We start from the raw sequence: 21,372 nt of genomic DNA on the forward strand, positions 1-21,372 counted from the left end.
AAAAAAAAAAAAAGAACCCAGGCCCAGAGTTCAAGCCCCAGGACTGACAGAAAAACAAAAACAATACAGAGGATTATGTCGACCCTCTTGTATTTGTCTAAATTCTTTGTTTGAACTATGATATGATCTATTTTGGAGAAAGTTCCATGGGTTGCTGAGAAGAATGTGTACTGGGTCGTTGTTGGGTGGAAAACTCTGTAGATGTCAATTCAGTCCACTTGAGATATGGTATCATATAATTTGGAGGCTTCTTTGCCAATCCTCTGTCCTTTGGTGAGAATGGAGTTTTAAAGTCTTCTAGTCTTACTGTATTTGGATCTATTTTTTCCTGTAAGTCTGAGAATATCTGCTTAATGTATTTGGGAGCACCAATGTTTAGAGAGTATAAATTGATAATGGTAATATCCTCTTCTTGGATTGTTCCCTGTATTAATATGCAGTGTCTTTGTCTTTTTCTATTGATTTTAGTGAATGGTTTATTTTGGCATATATTAATATGGCAATGCTGGCCTTCTTGCTGGGAGCATTTGCATTATAGATCTTCCTCAGTCCCTTCACTCAATGTTTGTTTTTATCTTTGGCTGTGAGATGGGTCTTCTGAAGACAACAAATGGATGGATCTTGTTTTTTGATCCAATCTATCTGCAGTTCTTTTTATTGGTGAATATTGATGGTTATTACAGAGAGAGTACATTGGGTTTCCATGTCATTTTCCTGCTTTCCTAAATTTTTCTTCTGTCTTTTACTTCTGTGCTTACTAAGTTGGTCTTCTAGTGTTATCTGTCTGATGTGGATCCTTAATCTTGTTTTCTTCAGATTGTAATCCACCTCTTAATGTTCTTTGTAGTGTTGGATTATTGTTTATGAATTCATTTTGTTTTTCTTTACTATTAAAAATTTTAGTAGTGGGGCACTGGTGGCTCAAACCTGTAATCCTAGCTAGTCAGGAGGCTAAGATCTGAGGATCACCATTCAAAGCCGGCCCAGAAAAGTCTGTGAGACTCTTTTTTTTTGGGGGGGGGAGGTCTGGTCGTGGGGCCTGAACTTGGCCTGGGCGCTGTCCCTCAGCTCTTCAGCTCAAGGCGAGTGCTCTACCACTTGAGCCACAGCACCACTTCCGGCTTTTTTCTTTTTGTTTATGTGGTGCCGAGGAATCAAACCCAGGGCCTCAGGCATGCAAGGCAAGCACTCTACCACTGAGCCACCTTCCCAGCCCAAGTCTGTGAGACTCTTATCTCCAATAAACCACTAGAAAACTGGAAGTGAAGCTGTGGCTCAAGTGGTAGAGGACTCGCCTTAAGCTGAGGAGTGCAGAGACAGTGCCCAAGCCCAGAGTTTCAAGCCCCAGGACTCACAAAAAAATTTTAGCTTTTCTGTTGAATGTGAATGCTAGCTTTGCTGGATATACCAGTCTGGGTTGGCAGTTATTAGTTCTCAGGGCTCGGATGGTACTTTCTCAGGCTTTCCTTGCATTTAGTATCTGTGTGGAGAGTTCTGCAGTGATTCTGTTTTTTTCCCCATTGTAGTATAGCTCCTTCTTGGCTTTTGCCACCTGCAAGATTCTTTCGTTATTGTTCAATTCTAGCATTTTTACTATGATGTGCCTAGAAATATTCCTCCTGGGATCCTTTTGCTAGGTGTTCTGTATGCTTGTGTTATGCAGGAAAGAGTTTCTCTTATAAGACTGGGGAAATTTTCAGTGATAATCTTATTGAAAAGGTGTTGCATCCCTCTGTTCTGGTATTTCTGATGTTCATCAACCCCAAATATACAAAGGTTAAATTTCTTGGCACTGTCTGTTTGTTCTTGGACTTCCCTTTGGTATATTTTGGGTGTTTTTTCCATATCTGTGACTTCTTATTCTAGATGCTACATTTTGTCTTCAGTACCTGATATTCTATTTTCCATTTCATTCACTCTATTAGCTAGTTTCCACTGTGGTTTGCATGGAGGAAATTGAACCATTTATGATTTCTATGTCGGTTCTCAAAGTATTAATTTCATCTCTTAAAGAGGTGTGTACTGCATCTATTTTTGAGTGCATCTCTTGTTTTAAGTCCTGGATCTCTTTTGATAATTCATTTCTTTGTTCTTTAAATTTCTGATCCATTTCTTACTTTAATTCTTGAGTCATTGCCTCTAACAGCTCTTGGATGTAGCATTTGTATTCCATTTCTTTTTTGCTTTCACTGTAGTTCTTCCCTGGGTGGCTGCTGGCCTTTTGGGATGGTTTGCTGTCTTGGCTGTTGATGAATCTTGTAATTTTTTCTATCTTATTCCAGTGTTCAAAAAAATAGCCATACTCATAGCTAGATTTAAAAATGTCTTATGCTGGGACCCAGCCTAGCCTGGGGTGGCAGTGGCAGCCGCCACGGTGGCAGCAGCAGCGGTGAGCAACCCTAGACTCCCAGCCCTGCATCATTCTCCCCCAACCCACAGAAGCAACCCAACCCAATTCAGGGCTGTGGTGACTGTGGTAGTAGTAGCAAACGACCCCAGAATTGCAGTATGATGCAGCGCCTTTCTGCACTGGCCCTCATAAGCAGCGGCAAATGACTCTAGGCCCTTGGTGCCTCTTCCCCCATCCCCCAGTCCCTGGAAGCCACTCAACCCAGCTTGGGATGGTGGTGACTGTGGTGGGGGCAGCAAACGACTCCAGACGTGCAGTGCCATGTTGTGTCTCTTTACACAGGCTCATGTAAGCAACCTAGCCTAGAACAGCAGCAGCGGCCAAGGTGAAGGCAGTGGTAGTGAAGGACCCCAGACTCGCATGTACAGCATGTGAGCAAGCTTTGAGTTCAATTCCTCAGCTTAAAAGATAAAGGCTGCGGGGCTGGGAAGGTGGCTCAGTGATAGAGCGCTGCCTTGCATGCATGAGGCCCTGGGTTTGATTCCTCAGCTCCAAATAAGCAAAAAAAAAAAAAAAAAGCCGGAAGTGGTGCTGTGGCTTAAGTGGTAGAGTGCTAGCCTTGAGCTGAACAGCTGAGGGACAGCGCCCAGGCCCAGAGTTCAGGCCCCACAACAGGACCCCTCCCCCCCAAAAAAAGAATTAAAATGAGAAATAAATCTGAAATTTAAAGAACAAACAAATGAGCTTTCAAAAGAGATCCAGGCCTTCAAACAAGAAATACACACAAAATAGATACAGTACACACCTAGCTAAAAGACGAAATTAGTACTCTAAGGAATGACCTACAAATTATAAATGGCTCAATCTCCTCCATGCAAAATTCAATTTCCTCTATGCAAACCACAATGGAAGACACAGTTAATAGAATAAATGAAATGGAAAATAGAGTATCACATACTGAAGACAAAATGCAAGAACTAGAAAAAAAGTTACAGATATGGAAAAATCACTCAAAACATGCCAAAGAGAAGCCCAAGAGTAAGCAGACAGTGTCAAGAAATTTAACCTTAGATTAACTGGGTGGACGAAGGAGAGGAATACCAAAATAAAGGAATACAACATTTATTCAATAAGATCATCACTGAAAACTTCCCCATTCTTAAAAGAGAAAATCTTACCTACATAACAGAGGCCTACAGAACACCTAACAAGATCGATCCCAGGAGGAACACTACAAGACATATTATAGTAAAAATGCTAGATATAAGCAATAAAGAAACAATCTTGCAAGCAGCAAAAGCAAAGATGGAGCTATACTACAATGGGAAAAAATTAGAATCACTGTAGATCTCTCCAACAGACTCTGAATGCAAGGAAAGCCTGGGAAAGTACCATCCGAGCCCTGAGAACCAACAACTGCCAGCCCAGACTGGTATATCCAGCAAAGCTAGCATTCACATTCAAGAGAGAAACTAAAATTTTTAATAGTAAAGAAAAATTAAATAAATTCATAAACAATGAGTCAGCATTCCAAAGAATATTAAGAACAGGAATACAATATGAAGAAAGCATTCAAAAACAGGGATCCAGACCAGATAGATATCGTTAGGAGACCAACTTAGTAAACACAGGAGGGAAGGAAAGAAGAAAAACTTAGGAAAGTATAAAATGACAAGAAATACAATATACCTCTCTATGATAACCATAAATATTAATGGACTCAATTCACCAGTCAAAAGAAAAAGAAGTGCAGATTGGATCAGAAAACAAGATCCATCAATTTTCTGTCTTCAAGAGATCTACCTCACAACCAAATATAAAAGCAAACCCTGAGTGAAGGGATGGAGAAAGATCTACCATGCCACCAGCAAGAAGGCAGGAGTTGCCATTATGATATCTGGTATAATAAACTTTACACTAAAATCACTATGAAAAGGCAAAGAAGATCACTATATAACAATACAGGGAACAATCCAAGAAGAGAACATCACCATTGTCAATCTATATACCCCAGACATTTGTGCACCCAAATATGTTAAGCAAATACTCTCAGATTTACAGGAAATAATGGATCCAAATACAATAATATTAGGAGACTTTAATACTCCACTCTCACCAATGGACAGGTCCACCAACCAAAGAATTAGCAAAGAAGTCTCTGAATTAAATAATCTCATTTCTCAAACAGAATTAACTGACATATACCGAGTTTTCCACCCAACAACAACCCAGTACATATTCTTCTCAGCAGCTCATGGAACTTTTTCTAAAATAGATCATATCTTAAGTTCATACAAAGAATTTATGCAAATACAAGAAGATCAACATAATCCCCTGTATTTTATCTGACCATAGTGGAATCAAACTAGATCTCAATAACAAGGCATACAGTAGAAAAAACTCAAACACTTGGAAATTAAACAGCACACTGCTGAGCAACACATGGGTCACAGAAGAAATTAAAGAAGAAATTAAAAAGTTATTACAATTCAGTGAAAATGAAGACACATCACAAGGAAACCTATGGGACACAGCGAAAGCATTCCTGAGGGGCAAGTTTATTGCTCTCAGTGCACACATCAAGAAAACAGAGACAGACCAAATAAACAATCTCATGATGTGACTAAAACTGCTAGAGACACAAGAAAAAGTTGAACCTAAAGTCACTAGATGAAGCAAGATAACCAAAATAAGAGCTGAAATTAATGAAATAGAGACTAAGAAAACTATAAATAAAATTAATAAAACAAAAATCTGTTTGTTTTTTTAATCAATAAAATTGGTGGACCACTGGCAAGATTAACTAAAAAGAGAAGAGAGGAGACCCAAATCAATAAGATCAAAGATGCCACAGGAAAAATTACAACAAACATCCAAGACATCCAAAAAATTATAAAGAAATATTTCCAGATTCTATACTCACAAAGGATGGAAAACCTAGCAGAAATGGACAAATTCCTAGAGAAATACAAATTGCCCAAACTGAACCAGGAAGAAATAAATCAATTAAATATACCAATAATCTACAGTGAGATAGAGGAAGCAATCAGAAACCTTCCAACAAGGAAAAGCCCAGGACCAGATGGATTCACTACAGAATTCTATAAGACCTTTAAAGAGAAATTAATATCCATACTCCTGAAGCTCTTCAGAGAAATAGAAGCAGAAGGAGTAATCCCACACTCATTCTATGAAGCCAATATCACTCTCATCCCCAAACCAGGCAAAGACCCAACAAAAAAAGAGAACTACAGACCAATCTCTTTGATGAACACAGATGTAAAGCTCCACAATAAAATTCTAGCCAATGGGCAGGGAAGGTGGCTCAGTGGTAGAGTGCTTGTTGCTCTGGCTTGGACCCTGTCCATCTTTCGTGGGACGGATGAAGAACCAACACTGGATAAGCAGAATTAACATAGTGAAAATGGCTATACTGCCAAAATTGATAAACACATTCAATGCAATTCCCATTAAAATCCCAATGATGTACTTTACAGAAATAGAGAAAACAGTCCAAAAGTTCATATGGAATAACAAAAGACCTAGAATAGCCGAAGCAAGTCTAGGCAAAAGAATGCAGGAAGAATCACGATACCAAATTTCAAGCTCTACTATAGAGCCATAATAACAAAGACAGCTTGGGACTCATACAAAAAGAGACACAAAGACCAACGGAACAGACTAGAGGACCCAAAAACAAAGCCACATTTGTACAGTCAGTTGATATTTGACAAAGGAGCCAAAGACATACAGTGGAAGAATCATGGCCTCTTCAACTATTGGTGCTGGGAAAATTGGGTGGTCCCATGCAGAAAAATGAAAGTGGACCCTAGTCTATCACCATGCACTAACATCAACTCAAAATGGATTAAAGACCTTAACATCAAACCTGATACTCTGAAACTACTGCAGGACAGAGTAGGAGAGACACTTGAACTTATAGGCACAGGCAGCAACTTCCTGAACAGAGTCCCAGGGTCACAACAAGTTGGAAAGAGACTGGACAAATGGGACTACCTTAAAATAAAAAGTTTCTGCACAGCTCAAGACATAGCAACCAAACTAGAAAGATAGCCAACTAATTGGGAAAAAATATTTACCAGCAATATATCAGACAAGGTTCTAATATCCATTATACACAGGGAACTCAAGAAACTACCCCCTCCCAAATCTAACAAACCAATCATGAAATGGGCAAGGGAACTAAAGAGAGACTTCTCAGAAGAAGAGATAAAAATGGCAAAGAAACACATGAGGAAATATTCATCATCCCTGGCTATAAAGGAAATGCAAATAAAAACAATCCTGAGATACCAACTTACCCCAGTCAGAATGGCCCACATCCTAAAGTCAGCCAATGACAAATGCTGGAGGGGATGAGGAGAAAGAGGAACCCTACTGCATTGCTGGTGGGAATGTACACTTATACAACCACTTTGGAAAACAGTCTGTAGATACCTCAGAAAGCTAAATATAGACCTCCCCTATGACCCAGCCATACCACTCCTAGGCATCTACCCTGAGCAATAGGAACCAGTATATAAAGACACATGCACCTCCATGTTTATTGCAGCACTGTTCACAATAGCCAAGATATGGAAACAATCCAGATGCCCCACTACTGATGAGTGGATCCAAAAATTGTGTTACCTATATACAATGAAATATTATGCAGCCATTAGAAAGGACAAAATAATGGCATTTGCAAGGAAATGGATGGAACTAGAGCAGATTATTTTGAGCAAAGTAAGCTCAAACAGCACATGTAAGTAAGAAACAAACGGCACAGTCTCCCTGATATGAGGATGCTAAAGCCAAAATACAAGAAGATATGGCAAACAGAATTCAAGAAACAATAGACAGCCACCCATTTTGTCATATCACTGCTAAACGACTCCATGTTCTGGACCATATATATGGTAGATATATGCACAGAACAGAGGGAAGACAGGAGGAGGAACAGAATAAGTGGGAACAGCCCACACTAAGCAAAAGGAAAGAAATGTAAACAGCACCTGATGTGGAAAAAATAACTTGTATTATCAAAGTTCATAGAATTCACCAACTATATAGACCATGATAATGACAATTTGCCTTGTGAAAATTAAAATGTGTTTGTGATTCTAACTATCACTATTTCACAATACTGTGAAGTATGTGAAATTTATGTAATCACCAAATCTCAATTAAAGAAAAAAAAGTGAAAGAAGGGATGGGTTAAGAGAGGTGGGTGACAATGTTGTCAGACACTTTGTACTCATATACTGCTTTGTAGAATGGGAACTTCTTTGTACAACTACTTGAATTAAAATAAATAAAATGTCTTAGGCTGAAGGAGTGTGCCCTTGAGGAGCATTCAAAATAATCTTGTTGCAAGATCCTTCACTTGAGTCACACTGGCAAAGTCTCCATTGCATATATAGAAATAGTCATAGGTCCCAGAGATTCAGACATGGGTAGATTTGAAGAGTCATATTCAGCTTAGCATAGCAATTTTGTGTATAAACACTTGTTCAACAAGTGTTAGGACAAAGTCAGTCACTGGAGGAATGCTTTTGAAGGCTTGCCCTTGTCCTTGGCATCTAGGAATGGGGCCATGGTTTCTACTTCCAAACTATGAAGTGAGCAGCCTTGTTTTCCACATGCTCTGGTAACCATGTTATTTTGCCTTGCCTCACGCCCAAGATGGTGGAGCTAGCTGGACTGAAACCTTGGACAGAAACCATGAACCCAAATAAAGCCTTCTTAAGTTCTTTTCCTCAGATGTTTTGTAACAATGACAAAAACTAACATACACATACCTACAAAATAATCTTAAATAAATCAGGAGGATGAACATTCAGTTCAATGTTCTAAAGTCTTAACTATTTAAAAAGAGGAAAAAGGGATAAAAATACAAAAGAGGATAGAGATACAAATCAATATTTGAGCTTTATAAGTCAATAATGGATGTTTATAGTTCTTAGATTAATCAGTAGAAGAATTATGAGATAGGGCTGGAAGTGTAATACAGTAGTAGAATGCTTGCCTGACATGATTAAGGCCCTTCCAGACCTCTGCACTGAAAAAAAAGTATTACAATACTATATAATTTTCAAGCATATAGAAGAAAGGAACAGAATAGCAAAATTCCAATCAATCTGAAAACAGTCAAGAAAGGAGAGAAGAGAGAGAGAAAGTGTGTGTGTGTGTGTGTGTGTGTGTGAGTGAGTGCACGTGTACACAAGTAGGTGCTCCTATATGCCATACCAACCCCTCCCCCCAAAAAACCAACAGTAACACTGTTTAAGCTCAAGGGTATTAGTAATGTAATACTCCAATTAAAAGACAGATAAAAGACAGTTCATATAACAAATAAAACCTAAGCATATTGTGGTTATAAGAGACATCTAAAGGATATAAAGGAAATGTAAATAAAAACAACCCTTACCCCAGTCAGAATGGCCTATATCCTAAATTCGAACAATGACAAATACTAGCAGAGATGCAGAGAAAGAGTAACCCTAGTGGACTGCTGGTGGGAATGTACACTAATACAACCACCCTGGAAAGCAGTCTGAAGGTTCCTCAGAAAACTAAACAGAGATCTTCCATACCACCCAGCCTTACCACTCCTAGACATCTACCCTGAGCAACAGGAACCAGGATACATGGACACATGCACCTCCATCTTCCTTGCTGCACTATTCACAATAGCCAAGATATGGAAACAACCCAGATGCCCCACTACAGATGAATGGATCAAAACATTGTGGTAGCTATATACAATGGAATATTATGCCACCATTAGAAAGGACAAAATAATGGCATTCACAGGGAAATTGATGGAACTAGAACAAATCATGTTGAGTGAAACAAGTCAAGATCAGAGAGGATATGGCACATGGTCTCCCTTATTTGTTGATATTAAATTCAAAATGTAAGGAGATATGTCAAAGTAAACAGGACTCAAGAAACAAAGGACCTCTTCTTAACTTGTTGTATTGTTTTTAGATGACTCTATGTTCTTGACCCCACATATGGTATATACATGTGCACATCTGAGGGAAGCTAGGAGGAGGGCACAGTATCAGAGGGAAACAAGTGAAAAAATACAGCAGAGGGGCCCATCAGCTGCACTGGGCATTGATGAAAGTGAAGTAAGCAACTCAAGGGCAGCAATGGGAAGGAGGGAATGAGAAGGAAAGAGGAAACAGCTTACACTAAGCAAAAGGAAAGAAATGTACATATCACCCAATGTGGAAGAAATAGTTGTACTATCAAAGCTTGTAGAATTCACAAACATTATAGACCATGATAATGACAATTTGACTTGTAAGGGTTAAAATGTGTTTGTGACTTTAGCTAAGTATAACTATCCCACAATTGTAGAGCACATGGGCAGCAAAGATGGCGCTGAGAGGGAGTTGAGTGGGCAGAGCTCAAGTTGTTTATGTTAAAATCTGACTGGGTGCCACAACCAGGCGAAGCATGACAGCTCACGGACAGCAGGGAAAGTACAGAAAGCTTAGGCGCACGATAGGGTGACCTCTACAGCGATTGGTTGGTTCCTTTTCCTTCCCTTCCATGCCACTGGGTTTTTTGCTTTAAAAAGTGGGAGTTCCTGCTTGGCTTGACTCCCCACTGTGTCTGATTGTCTTTGGGGCTAAGGGAGGCTGGGAAAGGGGCGAGTAGTGCACTTACCTTTCCTTGGACCCCATCCGTCTTCTGCGGGACGGACCAAGACCCAACACACAACATTGTGAACTTTCTGTAATCACTTAATCTCAATAAAGAAATAAAAATTGCACAGATAACAGTAAAAAATATATTTGATAAACTGTATAAAATAGACAAATAAAAGTTCTTGACTAGCCTAAGTAAGCTATATGAAAGACAATAGATGGGGAGACCTGATAGAGTAGATATTAAAACACATGACAGTGGGGATGGGGGGGGGCAAGTGTATAAACCAATAAATGTAAGAGTCACAAGACAAGGACATACATGGTAGGGAGTAAACAAAGTGGAAAAAGGAAAAAAGTTACTTTGCTCAACTGTTACCCCTTTTTAGGGATACTTGTGACTATAGTGAATGCTGGTCAGAAGCAAAAGAAGCAATTTCAACAGAAACTTCTGGCCACTAAGCATCTGAATGAAGAGATTCAGAAATAAAAATTGTCCTTTAAATCCAGCACTCATACATTTAGTAAATATACACCTGGTGCCAACCCTGTCAGCAGTGTTTCCTAATAACCCCTCCACTCCCTGCTCCTACCTGCTGAGGCCTCTGCCTTGACTGCTGTTGAAGAAGACTCATTATTTGTGTTATTTCCAGTTCCCGAAGGGCCTGCATTAGATTCCATTTTCCCTTTTTCTTCCACATTCTCTATGGTACCTGCCATATTGCCCATGCTCTTTTGCTTTCCTGCTGGTATCTGGAGCACTCGTGCTTGAAGTTGTTTGAAAGCCTCATGAAATGCCATTTCCATTCGAATATCATTGTTTTGAATTTCATAGTACAAACCTGAGGAAATATTTAAAATGAATACTATAGTTTTTTTAATTTTAATTTTACTGTAAAGGTGTTGTACAGAGGGACTACAGTTACCTAAGTAAGGCAATGAGTACATTTCTTGTTAAACATTGTTACTCTCTCTTATTTTTCTCCCAAGAGTAATTTTTGTTGTTGTTGTTTGGTTGTTGTTTTTTTTGTGGGGGTGGGGTTGGGTGAGTTGGTCATGGGGCTTGAACTCTGGGCCTCATTGGTGTCCCTGAGCTTTTCAGCTCAAGGCAAGTGCTCGACCACTTGAGCCATAGCGCCACAGTTTTCTGATGGTTAACTCGGGATAAGAGTCTCACAGACTTTCCTGTCAGGGATAGCTTTGAACCGTGATGATCAGATTTCAGCCTCCTGAGTAGCTAGGATTATAGGCATAAGCCACTGGTGCCCAGCTATTTGATTCTTTAACTGTATTTTTGTTTGTGTTTTTGTCTTTTCTTTTTTGGTAATGGGGATTGAAACAGGTTGCACTTGCTAAGCAAGTGCTTTGCCACTAAACTATATCCTAGCCCTGAATATGATAGATTTCTTGACATCATATAATGAAAAACTGCAACATATAACTTACTTTTCTCATATTTTTCTTGAAGTTTAAGAACTACTTGAGCTGGGTGCTGATGGCTTATACCTCTAATCCTAGCTACTTAGGAGGCTGAGATCTGAGGACCACAGTTTTGCCAGCCTGGGCGGAAAAGTCTATGAGACTCTTGTCTCCAATTAACTCCCAGAAAACTGGAAGTAGCACTGTGGCTAAAAGTGTTAGAGCAGCAGCTTTGAACAAAAAAGCTGGGGAGAGTGCACAGAGCCTGAGTTCAAGCCCAGCTACTGACAAAACAACAATAACAACAACAAATGAGCTGATTAAAAGTAGAAAGGAGCTGGGTGCTTGGGGGCACACCTGTAATCCCAGCTATTCAAGAGGCTGAAATCTGAGGGTCAAAGTTCAAAGCCAGCTTAAGCAGAAAAGGCCTCAAAAGTTTGTTTCTAATTAACCAGTAGAAAAAAAGCTGGCCTTGAGAGCAGAGCACCAGCCATGATGAGAAAAAACTGAGCAGCAGAGGCTAGAAAGAAAAGACAGAATCTTAGAATGGAAAAATTCACATTCATATCACAGGAAAATAACATACCAAGTAAAGTCCAGGCTATCACATTGGTTGGTTCCAAGCAAGTGGCATCCTCAAAGAAAATTTCTGCCTGTTCATAGTTCTCCAACAAGACAGCCAGGATACCACACAGCAACAAGCTGAAAAGAGACCACTAATTCAATGGTACTGTGTCTCATTCACAATACCAAGACAATTTCACTAGCAGATGATCACTTCAGACTTCTGCACCTCCCTTCCACCTGTACCTGTTGATATGACTCTCATTCAGGGAAAGGGCTTTCCGGAAACACTCTTGGGCTTTGATGTTGTCTCCAATGAGGAGGCAGAAGGCGCCATAGTCCAGCCAATGCTCTAGGTTGTGGGGCTCACGGACCAACCTCTAGGCACACAGGGCATCAGAAGGGCCAAGATTACTGTGACACTATGTCTTACTTTTTTTATAGTACAACCTCATTCAGGAAGCACCCCACAAATACTGTTTTACAAAAGCGAAGGCTAAGACTTCTTTTTTCTCCTTACTATAGGACATAGCACACTCCATTATTATTCTGGCTCTTAATAAGTTCTCAAAAATTGTTGAAATAATTAACAATTTGAATCCTTAAGCTATTTCTCCCATTATTTGGTCAACCTACAACCTAAACTCATTCAGTATCTTGGGAGCCTAAAGTTTCACTCAGTGGTATATTAACCATGTCTAATAATTTCTGCCAAAATCTTAAAATGGCAAATACTAGATTTGTCTATAAATCTGAGAAAAAAGATGCCTGATAATGAGAGAAAACTATAAATATTGATTAATGACATTAAAGAAAAAAGATATAAATAAATGGAAAGATATCCCATATTCATGGATTGGAAGACTAGTATTAAGATGCTAATTCTACCAAAGGCAAGCAACAGATGCAGTGCAATCCCCATTAACATCCCAATCAAAATCCTTAAAAAATTAAACACATGTTATCAGATGTGCTAGCAATTTAATTTGTAATTTATACCAAAAATACTTAACAGGAACTCAAGTAAATTCTTATATACAAATGCTGAATTTTGATAGTTCCTTATATTCTTTTTTTTTTTTTTTGCCAGCCCTGGAGCTTGAATTCAGGGCCTGGACATTGTCTGTAGCTCCTTTTTGCTCAAGGCTAGCACTCTTCCACTTGAGCCACAGCACCACTTATGGCTTTATGCATGTTAGGCAAGCACTCTACCACTAAGCCACATGACACATCCCCAGCCTCTTTATATTCTTATACAAATCAGCTGTCATACAGGTTCTACAAACATTTTCTCCTAATCTGTATTTTTTCGGGAGGTAGATAATTTTTCTCTTACTTTATTTAATATATATTTTTATTATAAAGATACTGTACAGAGGGGTTACAGTTACATAAGCAAGGTAATGAGTACATTTCCTATCGAGCATTGTTATACCCTCCATTATATTTCCCCTACCATCCCTTTCTTCTTCATTTCCCCAACTCCTCCCTCCCCTCTCCCAACCCCCCCCCAAAGTCGTAAAGTTCATTTTCAACATACTCTCTGTTAGGTTCTTAAAAAGAGGTAGCCGAGTAAGAACAGCACCACACACATGGTATTCAGGTAAGGGGTAGGTTTATTCAGTAGACCTGCTGGGACCAGGCAAGGTTGGCACTCCACTCAGCTGGCAAAAGAGAGAAAATAGCTAGAAAAGAGAAGAGCTAGAGAAGAGCTAGAAAAGAGCAGAGAGAGAGAGCAGAGAGCAGAGAGAGCTAAAAAAGAGCAGAGAGAGGTAGTCGAGTAAGAACAGCAGCACTCACGTGGTATTCAGGTAAGGGGTAGGTTTATTCAGTAGGCCTGCTGGGACCAGGCAAGGTTGGCACTCCACGTGGCTGGGAAAGGCCTGGGAATGAGAGAGAGCTGGGAAAGAGAGAGGAAAGAGCTAGAAAAGAACAGAGAGAGCAGAGAGAGAGAGCTGAGAGAGAGCCTCTGGGCCTGGGCTAGGCCTTATCTAGGGTACCGGTGGAGAAAGGTGTGGCCACATCAAATTCAGATGTGACCTCAGTGGATGCAGATGTGACATCTTCCAGGTGTGCCAGTTGCCTAGATAACGCAGGTACTGGGTGGAGGCTTTGCTGTGAGGAGGGTGGAGTCAGCTCGCCATCCAGGAGCGGACCTTACATTTTTGCCAACCTTGCCTGGTCCCAGCAGCTCTACTAAATAAACCTACCCCTTACCTGAATACCACGTGCCTGGTGCTGTTCTTACTCGGCCTACCTCTTTTTAAAAACCTAACATAAATGGTGCTGTGACTTGGATAAAGGGTTTAAAGTCAGGATAGCTGGGGTTCTTCTCTGTTTTTTTCCTCTTTTTTCTTTTTCTGTTTGTTTTTCCCTTTTTGCTCTGAGGAATACCCACAGTTCTGACGGCCTTTTGCAAACTCATCTGTCTGCTGCAGACACAGCGCATCGATACCATTGAGGCCTTCACATCCATGTCCATACCACTTCTCTACTCTGGTGAGTGAAACTACTCTCTACGGTTCTCTGTTGATCTCTCTAGAGGGCTCTGGGGGAAGTCGGGACACCACTTCTGCCTGGTCAGCTCTCCTTCACTCACCAGACTGACTCTCCTACTAAATTAATGAGGTGCTGCGAATCACGCCTGAGCAGTGAAACCCCTTTGAAATGTCTCCTACGCTCCCTGGAAAGCCAGAGCACCTCATTTTTATGTCATTCTCAGATGTAGACAGTTTTTGCCACTGCAATGGTAAATGGTCAGAAGTCTGTTTACTTTTGGGCTCTCTTTGCTCTCTCTGCCATTCATGTCCAACTTTCCCTATCTCTCCCTTTCTCTTTTCTACATTTTGGCTTGTGCCCTGAAGAGTGCGACGCAGGCTGGGTCCCAGGGACCCTCCTCTAGGTTCCCTCTCAAAGGCTAGCCAATGTAGGCTTGATCTATTTGTATTTTTTTCAGAAATTCTCCATCTTGAGTTCGCCATCTTGGCCACATGGTGAGTTAAGGGTTTGGCCCCATCTGACCCTTAACCTTCCACCAAGCTTACTACTTCATTCATCTGTTTTAAGGTGCCTTGCTAACAAATTGCTCTTTTCACAGGCCCTAGTAACTGAGGCCCAACCATCTGATGTGCTTTGTTAGCAAAGATGTCTAAATGTTGTCAAAATTTTAGGTTTTGAGTTTTGCTTTTTGTGTTTTGTGTTCTGTATTCTACTACTGACTACGTGGTTCTAAAATACTGGGCATATCTATGCTAAAATTCTCATCACATCTAATGAGTTTTGTCATTGCAGAATATTTGTTGGCAATTCTTGACAAGAAGCAGGTAAGCTCTACTTATTCTACTTGATCTCCTTGTTGCTTTAACTGGAAATAATAAAGGGCTTTTGTGGCAAACATTTCAGTTCAAAGCCAACCCGGGCTGAAAAATCCCTAAGACTCCATCTCCCAACTAACCTACAAAGAGCCAGGCTGGAAGCATGGCTCAAAACACTTATCTCTAACCAGCCAAACTCTACAAGTATAACTCAAAGTATAACTCAAAAAAAAAACTCTACTATAACTCAAAGTGGTTCAGTGCTAGCTTTGAGCAGAAGTGCTCAGGGTCAGTGCCCAGGCCTTGAGTTCAAACTTCCTTGACTACCAACTGGGACAAGCCATCCCAGCAACAAGCACCTAGACTCAGCCAGTCTGGGGAATAAGGGAACATGGAGAGGAGTAAGAGGAGATGATGTCACATCAGCTACTTTGTGCCTGCCCTTTCAAAATTAACCAGAGCGGGGAGGTAAGTGGAAGTAAGAAGCCTGCCCATCTAGTGTCCATACCTGTCTACCTATTAACTGAACAGGAATTTATATTCTTGCCTTTGTCACCTGACTTCTCTACTTAGTCGCCAGATGTCAGAAGTAGCTAGGGACATTTCTACCAACATTTTCAGTCCCAAGTCCTTCCTCTTGCCATTTATTTGCTGTCTAGTATTTTTTTCCAGCCCCTCAATGCTCATGAGACTTCTCCAGACTTCATCTAAGGACTCATGCCACCAAGGGACAGCTGCTGCTCACTGCCTTCTCTGGGAGGGGACCAAATTCCAGCCTTTTACCCCTATTGTCGATGCTCCTTGTCAGCAGGAAGTAGCCAGAGAGATTCCGTGCTCTATTTCATAATTATTAAAAGGCTGGAATGTAAGGTCTGCTCCTGGATGGCGAGCAGACTCCACCCTCCTCGCAGCAAAGTCTCCACCCATTACCTGTGTTACCTAGGCAACTGGGACACCTGGAAGATGTCACATCTGCATCCACTGAGGTCACATCTGAATTTGATGTGGCCACACCTTTCTCGGCCCATACCCTACATAAGGCCTAGCCCAGGCCCAGAGGCTCTCTCTCGCTGCTCTTTTCTAGCTCTCTCAGCTCTCTCTCTGCTCTCTCTGCTCTTTTCTAGCTCTTTCCTAGCTCTTTCCTCTCTCTTTCCTCTCTTTCCCAGCTCTCTCTCAGTCCCAGGCCTTTCCCAGCCACGTGGAGTGCCAACCTTGCCTGGTCCCAGCAGGCCTACTGAATAAACCTACCCCTTACCTGAATACCATGTGAGTGCTGCTGTTCTTACTCGGCTACCTCTCTCTGCTCTTTTCTAGCTCTCTCTGCTCTCTCTCTCTGCTCTTTTCTAGCTCTTCTCTAGCTCTTCTCTTTTCTAGCTATTTTTTCTCTTTTGCCAGCTGAGTGGATTGCCAACCTTGCCTGGTTCCAGCAGGTCTACTGAATAAACCTACCCCTTACCTGAATACCATGTGCATGGTGCTGTTCTTACTCAGCTACCTCTTTTTAAAAACCTAACACTCTCTTGTACATCTTATTGTTACAATGGGTCATCCTGTATCCATATTTCAGTATTTTGTTATTTCCTTCCCTTCCCTAAATTAGAAAAATGTATATATAAGATGCAGGACACCGGAATCAAATACAGTGACAACAGCGGTTGTACCATGGGAGAAGAACATAAAAAGAAACAAAAAAATCACATAGTACATTAAGAAGAACAGCGACAAAGATAAAACCTCTTGTGTCCCTATCTTGGGGTTCATTTTGTTTAGCATCAGGTTATATGGTCATATGTACATAGCTTTTGACCTCTTCTGCTTGTCCTAGACATATATTAATCTGTATTTTTTTTAACTTATCTTCTTTCATAGGACATAGACTTTTAATTTTTTTCTACTGGTTCTGGGGCCTGGGTATTGTCTCTGAGCTTTTTTGCCCAAGGCTAGTACACTGCCACTTGAGTTGCAGCAGTACTTCTGGCTTTTTTGGTGGTTAATTGGAGATAAGAATCCCACAGGCTTTTCTGCTCAGGCTGGCTTCCAACTGCAATCCTCAGATCTCAGTCTCCTGAGTAGCTGGGATTACAGGCATAAGCCAACCATACCCACCTGACTTTTTAAAATTTTTTAATTTTATTATAAAGGTGATATACAGAGGGGTCACCATTTCATAAAGAAGGTAATTGAGTCACCCCTTCCCAGTTTTCCCTTTCTCTCGCCCAGTTTTTCCCTTCTGTCCCCACCCACAAGTTGTATAGTTCATTTTCAACATAATATCTAGTGAGAACCACTGCTGTACTTGTTAACCCTTCGTCTATTAGACTTTCAACTTTCATGTTGTGTTTCTTTGATAGACCATGCTTTGGTCTCATATAAGAATAGCTGATATAGCTCAAGCTCTTGCTGTTATTTTTAATATACTTATAATGTACTATGTGTTTTTTTGTTTCTTTTGTATGCTTTTCCCCATGGTATAACCCCTGTTGTCACTGTAATTCTGGTGCTCCGCATCTTGTATATACATTTTTCTAATTTGGGGAGGGGAAGGGAAATAACAAAATTCTGAAATAAGGATACAGGTTGACCCATTGTATCAATGAGACATACAAGACAGTATGTTGAAAACTAACCTTACAACTTGGGGAAGGGGAGGGAGGAACTGGCAAGGTAGGGAGGGAAGGGATGGTGGGGGGAAAACAGGGGGTAACAATGTTCCATAGGAAATGTACTCATTACCTACTCATGTAACTGTAACCGCTCTGTACAGTATCTTTACAATAAAAATATGTATTTAATAATTTAAAAAGAATAGTTTATATAACTCAATGTCAAAAATTTTCTACATTTCTTCTAAAAGTTTTATGGTTTTATATTTAGATGTTTTATGATTAGAAGTGTTATGGTTTTTATGTTTAGATGTATTATCCATTTTGAATTGATTTTTTAAAATATTTAAGAATGATTTATTCTGCCTAAGGATAACCATTGTTCAATTTGTTGAAAAGATTATCCTTTCCCATTAAATTTCTTTATATCTTTTTCAAAAATTTAATGACTGGGCTGGGAAGGTGGCTCAGTAGTAAAGTGCTTGCCTTGCATGCATGAAGCTCTGGATTCAATTCCTCAGTAACACAAACACAGAAAAAGCCAGAAGTGGAGTTGTAGCTCAAGTGGAAGAATGCTAGCCTTAAGCCAAAGAAACTCGGGGACAGTGCCTAGGCCCTGAGTTCAAGCTCCAGGACTGGCACAAAAAGCAGCACTAAAAAGAGCTGGAGTGGGGCTGGGAAGGTGGTTCAGTGGTAGAGTGCTTGCCTTGCATGCATGAGGCCCTGGGTTCGATTCTTCAGCACCACATAAGCAGAAAAAGCCGGAAGTGGCGCTGTGGCTCAAGTAGTAGAGCACTAGCCTTGAGCTGAAGAGCAGAGGGACAGTGCCCAGGCCCAGAGTTCAGGCCCACAATCGACAAAAAAAAGCTGGAGTGACTCAAATGGTAGAGCACCTGCCTATCAAGAGGCCAGGCCTTGAGTTCAAACCCCAGTACTGCCAAAAAGCCAAAAGAAGCCGGGTGTCAGTGATTCACACACCTGGAATCTTGACTACTCAAGAGGCTGAGATCTGAGGATTGCGGTTTAAAGCCAGCCCAGGCAGAAAACTCCATGAGACTCCAATAAACTACTCAAAAAAATAATTTAATGACATTATTACTGTGGGCCTTTGATTCTGTCCTATTGTTCTACCTTTTTACCATTCAAGTTTGATTTTGAATAATCAAAAACTACTATTTATCATACCCATTTTCATAAATAATAACCACCATCAATGAAAACATTTGATTACCTCTTCATAATACACTGCTGCCATTCCATAGTTCTCATTGACTTCTGCTTCATATGCAAAGAGTCGAAGCTGATCACTGGTTGACTGAATGACTGGAACAGGGCCTTGGATATCATCTGGCATAGCCTTGCCATCATGAAAGTTCATGAAGGTGTTGAGAAAACAAATGAAGCAATTACATAGAAAGGTTTAGGGAAGTAAAATGGATGTGAGTTACTGATAGATATTACAAAAGAGATATTTAGAAACAGGAAAAGTAGGGGAAAACCATACCTTTCCAATAGAAGAAAAAGAATATAATCAGCTGGGTGTTGGATCATGTGTCACATGTTTACTCAGGAGGTTGAAATATTTGTGGCAGCCTAGCAAGCCCAAGGCCCTGGGTTTAAACCTCCATACCAAATACTACAGGGGAAAGGGGTATTTTCTATATATCCACATTGAGAAGAGTTGATCTGGTATAATTAGTACTATCCTGGGTCAGAAGCTATGGCTGAGGAAGACCCCTAAAAAATCTTTAATTAAAACAAAGGGGTGGGAAGGTGACTCAGTGGTAGAGTGTTTGCCTTGTGTGCATGAGGCCCTGGGTTCAACTCCTCAGCACTACATAAGCAGAAAAAGCCAGAAGTGGCACTGTGGCTCAAGAGGTAGAGCACTAGCCTTGAGCTGAAGAGCTGAGGGACAGCGCCCAGGCCCAGAGTTCAGGCCCCACAACCAAGAAAAAAAAAATAGTGAGTACCAAGTACCGTTGCTATGGAATATAGCCAAATCTGTGATGGGCCAAAGACAGCTTCTGATCACTGATTAGTGCCTTTGTCCTTTGGGTACTGGGTCTTGGTGGCTTACACCTGTAATACTAATGATTCAGGAGGCTGACATCTGAGGATTGCTGTCATAAGCCAGCCTGGGCAGAAAAGCCATAGGACTCATATCTCCAATTAACTACCAAAAAAGCCAGAAGTGGAGCTGTGGCTCCAGTGGTATAACACTAGCCTTGAGCACAAAAGCTCAAGGACAGTGCCCAGGCCTTGAGTTCAAGCCCTACGACACACACACACACACACACACACACACACACACACACACACACACCAAAAAACAAAACGAAAATGAAAACAAGACAAAAACCTCTTTAGTTTCATTTCTTTCCTTCCAGTAAATCTATCTCTTCCTAAGATCAGCCTCATGCTCATGACTACCCTCATGTTACTCTCACCAGCACACTCAATCTCAAGCATCTTCCTCCCTTTCCTAAACTTTTACTAAAACTCACATATTAAAACAGCCCTGCAATCTGATTTCTTCATTCCTAGAGAGATGCAGCTAAAATTCGTTCTAAGAAAAACAACATAGAAAGAGCTGAGCCTTTCTAGACTCTTGTGATATTCAGTATTCACTGAAGGTCTTTAATATTCGCATTCATTTATGTTTTTTTTTTTAGCAAAAATCATCTAAATTTCCTTCAAGCTGTTCATCAATTCTTTTACTCATCTATTCTTTTTTTTTTTTTTTGTCAGTCATGAGGCTTGAACTCTGGGCCTGAGCTCTGTCCTTCATCTCTTCAGCTCAAGGCTAGCGTTCTACCACTTGAGCTACAGCACCACTTCTGGTTTTCTGGTGTTTTATTGGAGATAAGAGTTTCATGGTGGGAGTGAGAGGGGTGGGTGAGGGGGGATGGGAAGGGGAAACAAAGGAGGAGGTTACAATGCTTGATTAGAAATGTACTCATTATCTTGCCCATGTAATTGTAACCCCTCTGTACAGTATTTTCACAATTAAAAAAAAAAAAGTGTTTCACGGACTTTCCTGCCCAGGCTGGCTTTGAACAGCAGTCCTCAGATCTCAGCTCCTGAGTAGCCAAGATTACAGGCTTGAACCACCAGTGCCCAGTTTACTCATCTATTCTTTTTTTTCTTTTTTTTGTCGGCCGTGGGGCTTGAACTCTGGACCTGGGCGCTGTCCCTCAGCTCTTCACCTCAAGGCGAGCGCTCTACCACTTGAGCTACAGCACCACTTCTGGTTTTCTGGTGGTTTATTAGAGATAGGAGTCTCACAGTCGGTCTCTCCTGCCCAGGCTGGCTTTGAACCGTGATCCTCAGATCTCAGCCTCCTGAGTAGCTAGGATTACAGGCGTGAGCCACCAGCGCCCAGCTACTCATCTATTCTTAACTTTTGGTATTTCCTGATTCTATCACCAATTTTCATCTCTCCTCATTCTTTCATCCTT

General features: G+C 40.8%; 1 protein-coding gene across 1 annotated transcript in view; it reads right to left on the minus strand.

Annotated features, from left to right (window-relative positions):
• The window catches only part of Cfap70 (cilia and flagella associated protein 70), a 92,963-nt gene that overhangs the window by 22,719 nt on the left and 48,872 nt on the right, over positions 1-21,372 (minus strand). Inside the window, exons 13-17 of the mRNA XM_013025594.1 lie at positions 19,146-19,271; positions 12,244-12,377; positions 12,020-12,135; positions 10,608-10,856; positions 7,133-7,158 (exon numbers count right to left, since the gene is read on the minus strand). Of these exons, the coding sequence (XP_012881048.1) occupies positions 7,133-7,158; positions 10,608-10,856; positions 12,020-12,135; positions 12,244-12,377; positions 19,146-19,271 (651 nt within the window). The remainder of the gene's footprint in view (positions 1-7,132; positions 7,159-10,607; positions 10,857-12,019; positions 12,136-12,243; positions 12,378-19,145; positions 19,272-21,372) is intronic.

The sequence above is a fragment of the Dipodomys ordii genome, unplaced genomic scaffold (genome assembly GCF_000151885.1).
Source record: "Dipodomys ordii isolate 6190 unplaced genomic scaffold, Dord_2.0 Scaffold86, whole genome shotgun sequence".
NCBI classification, from domain to species: Eukaryota; Metazoa; Chordata; class Mammalia; order Rodentia; family Heteromyidae; genus Dipodomys; species Dipodomys ordii.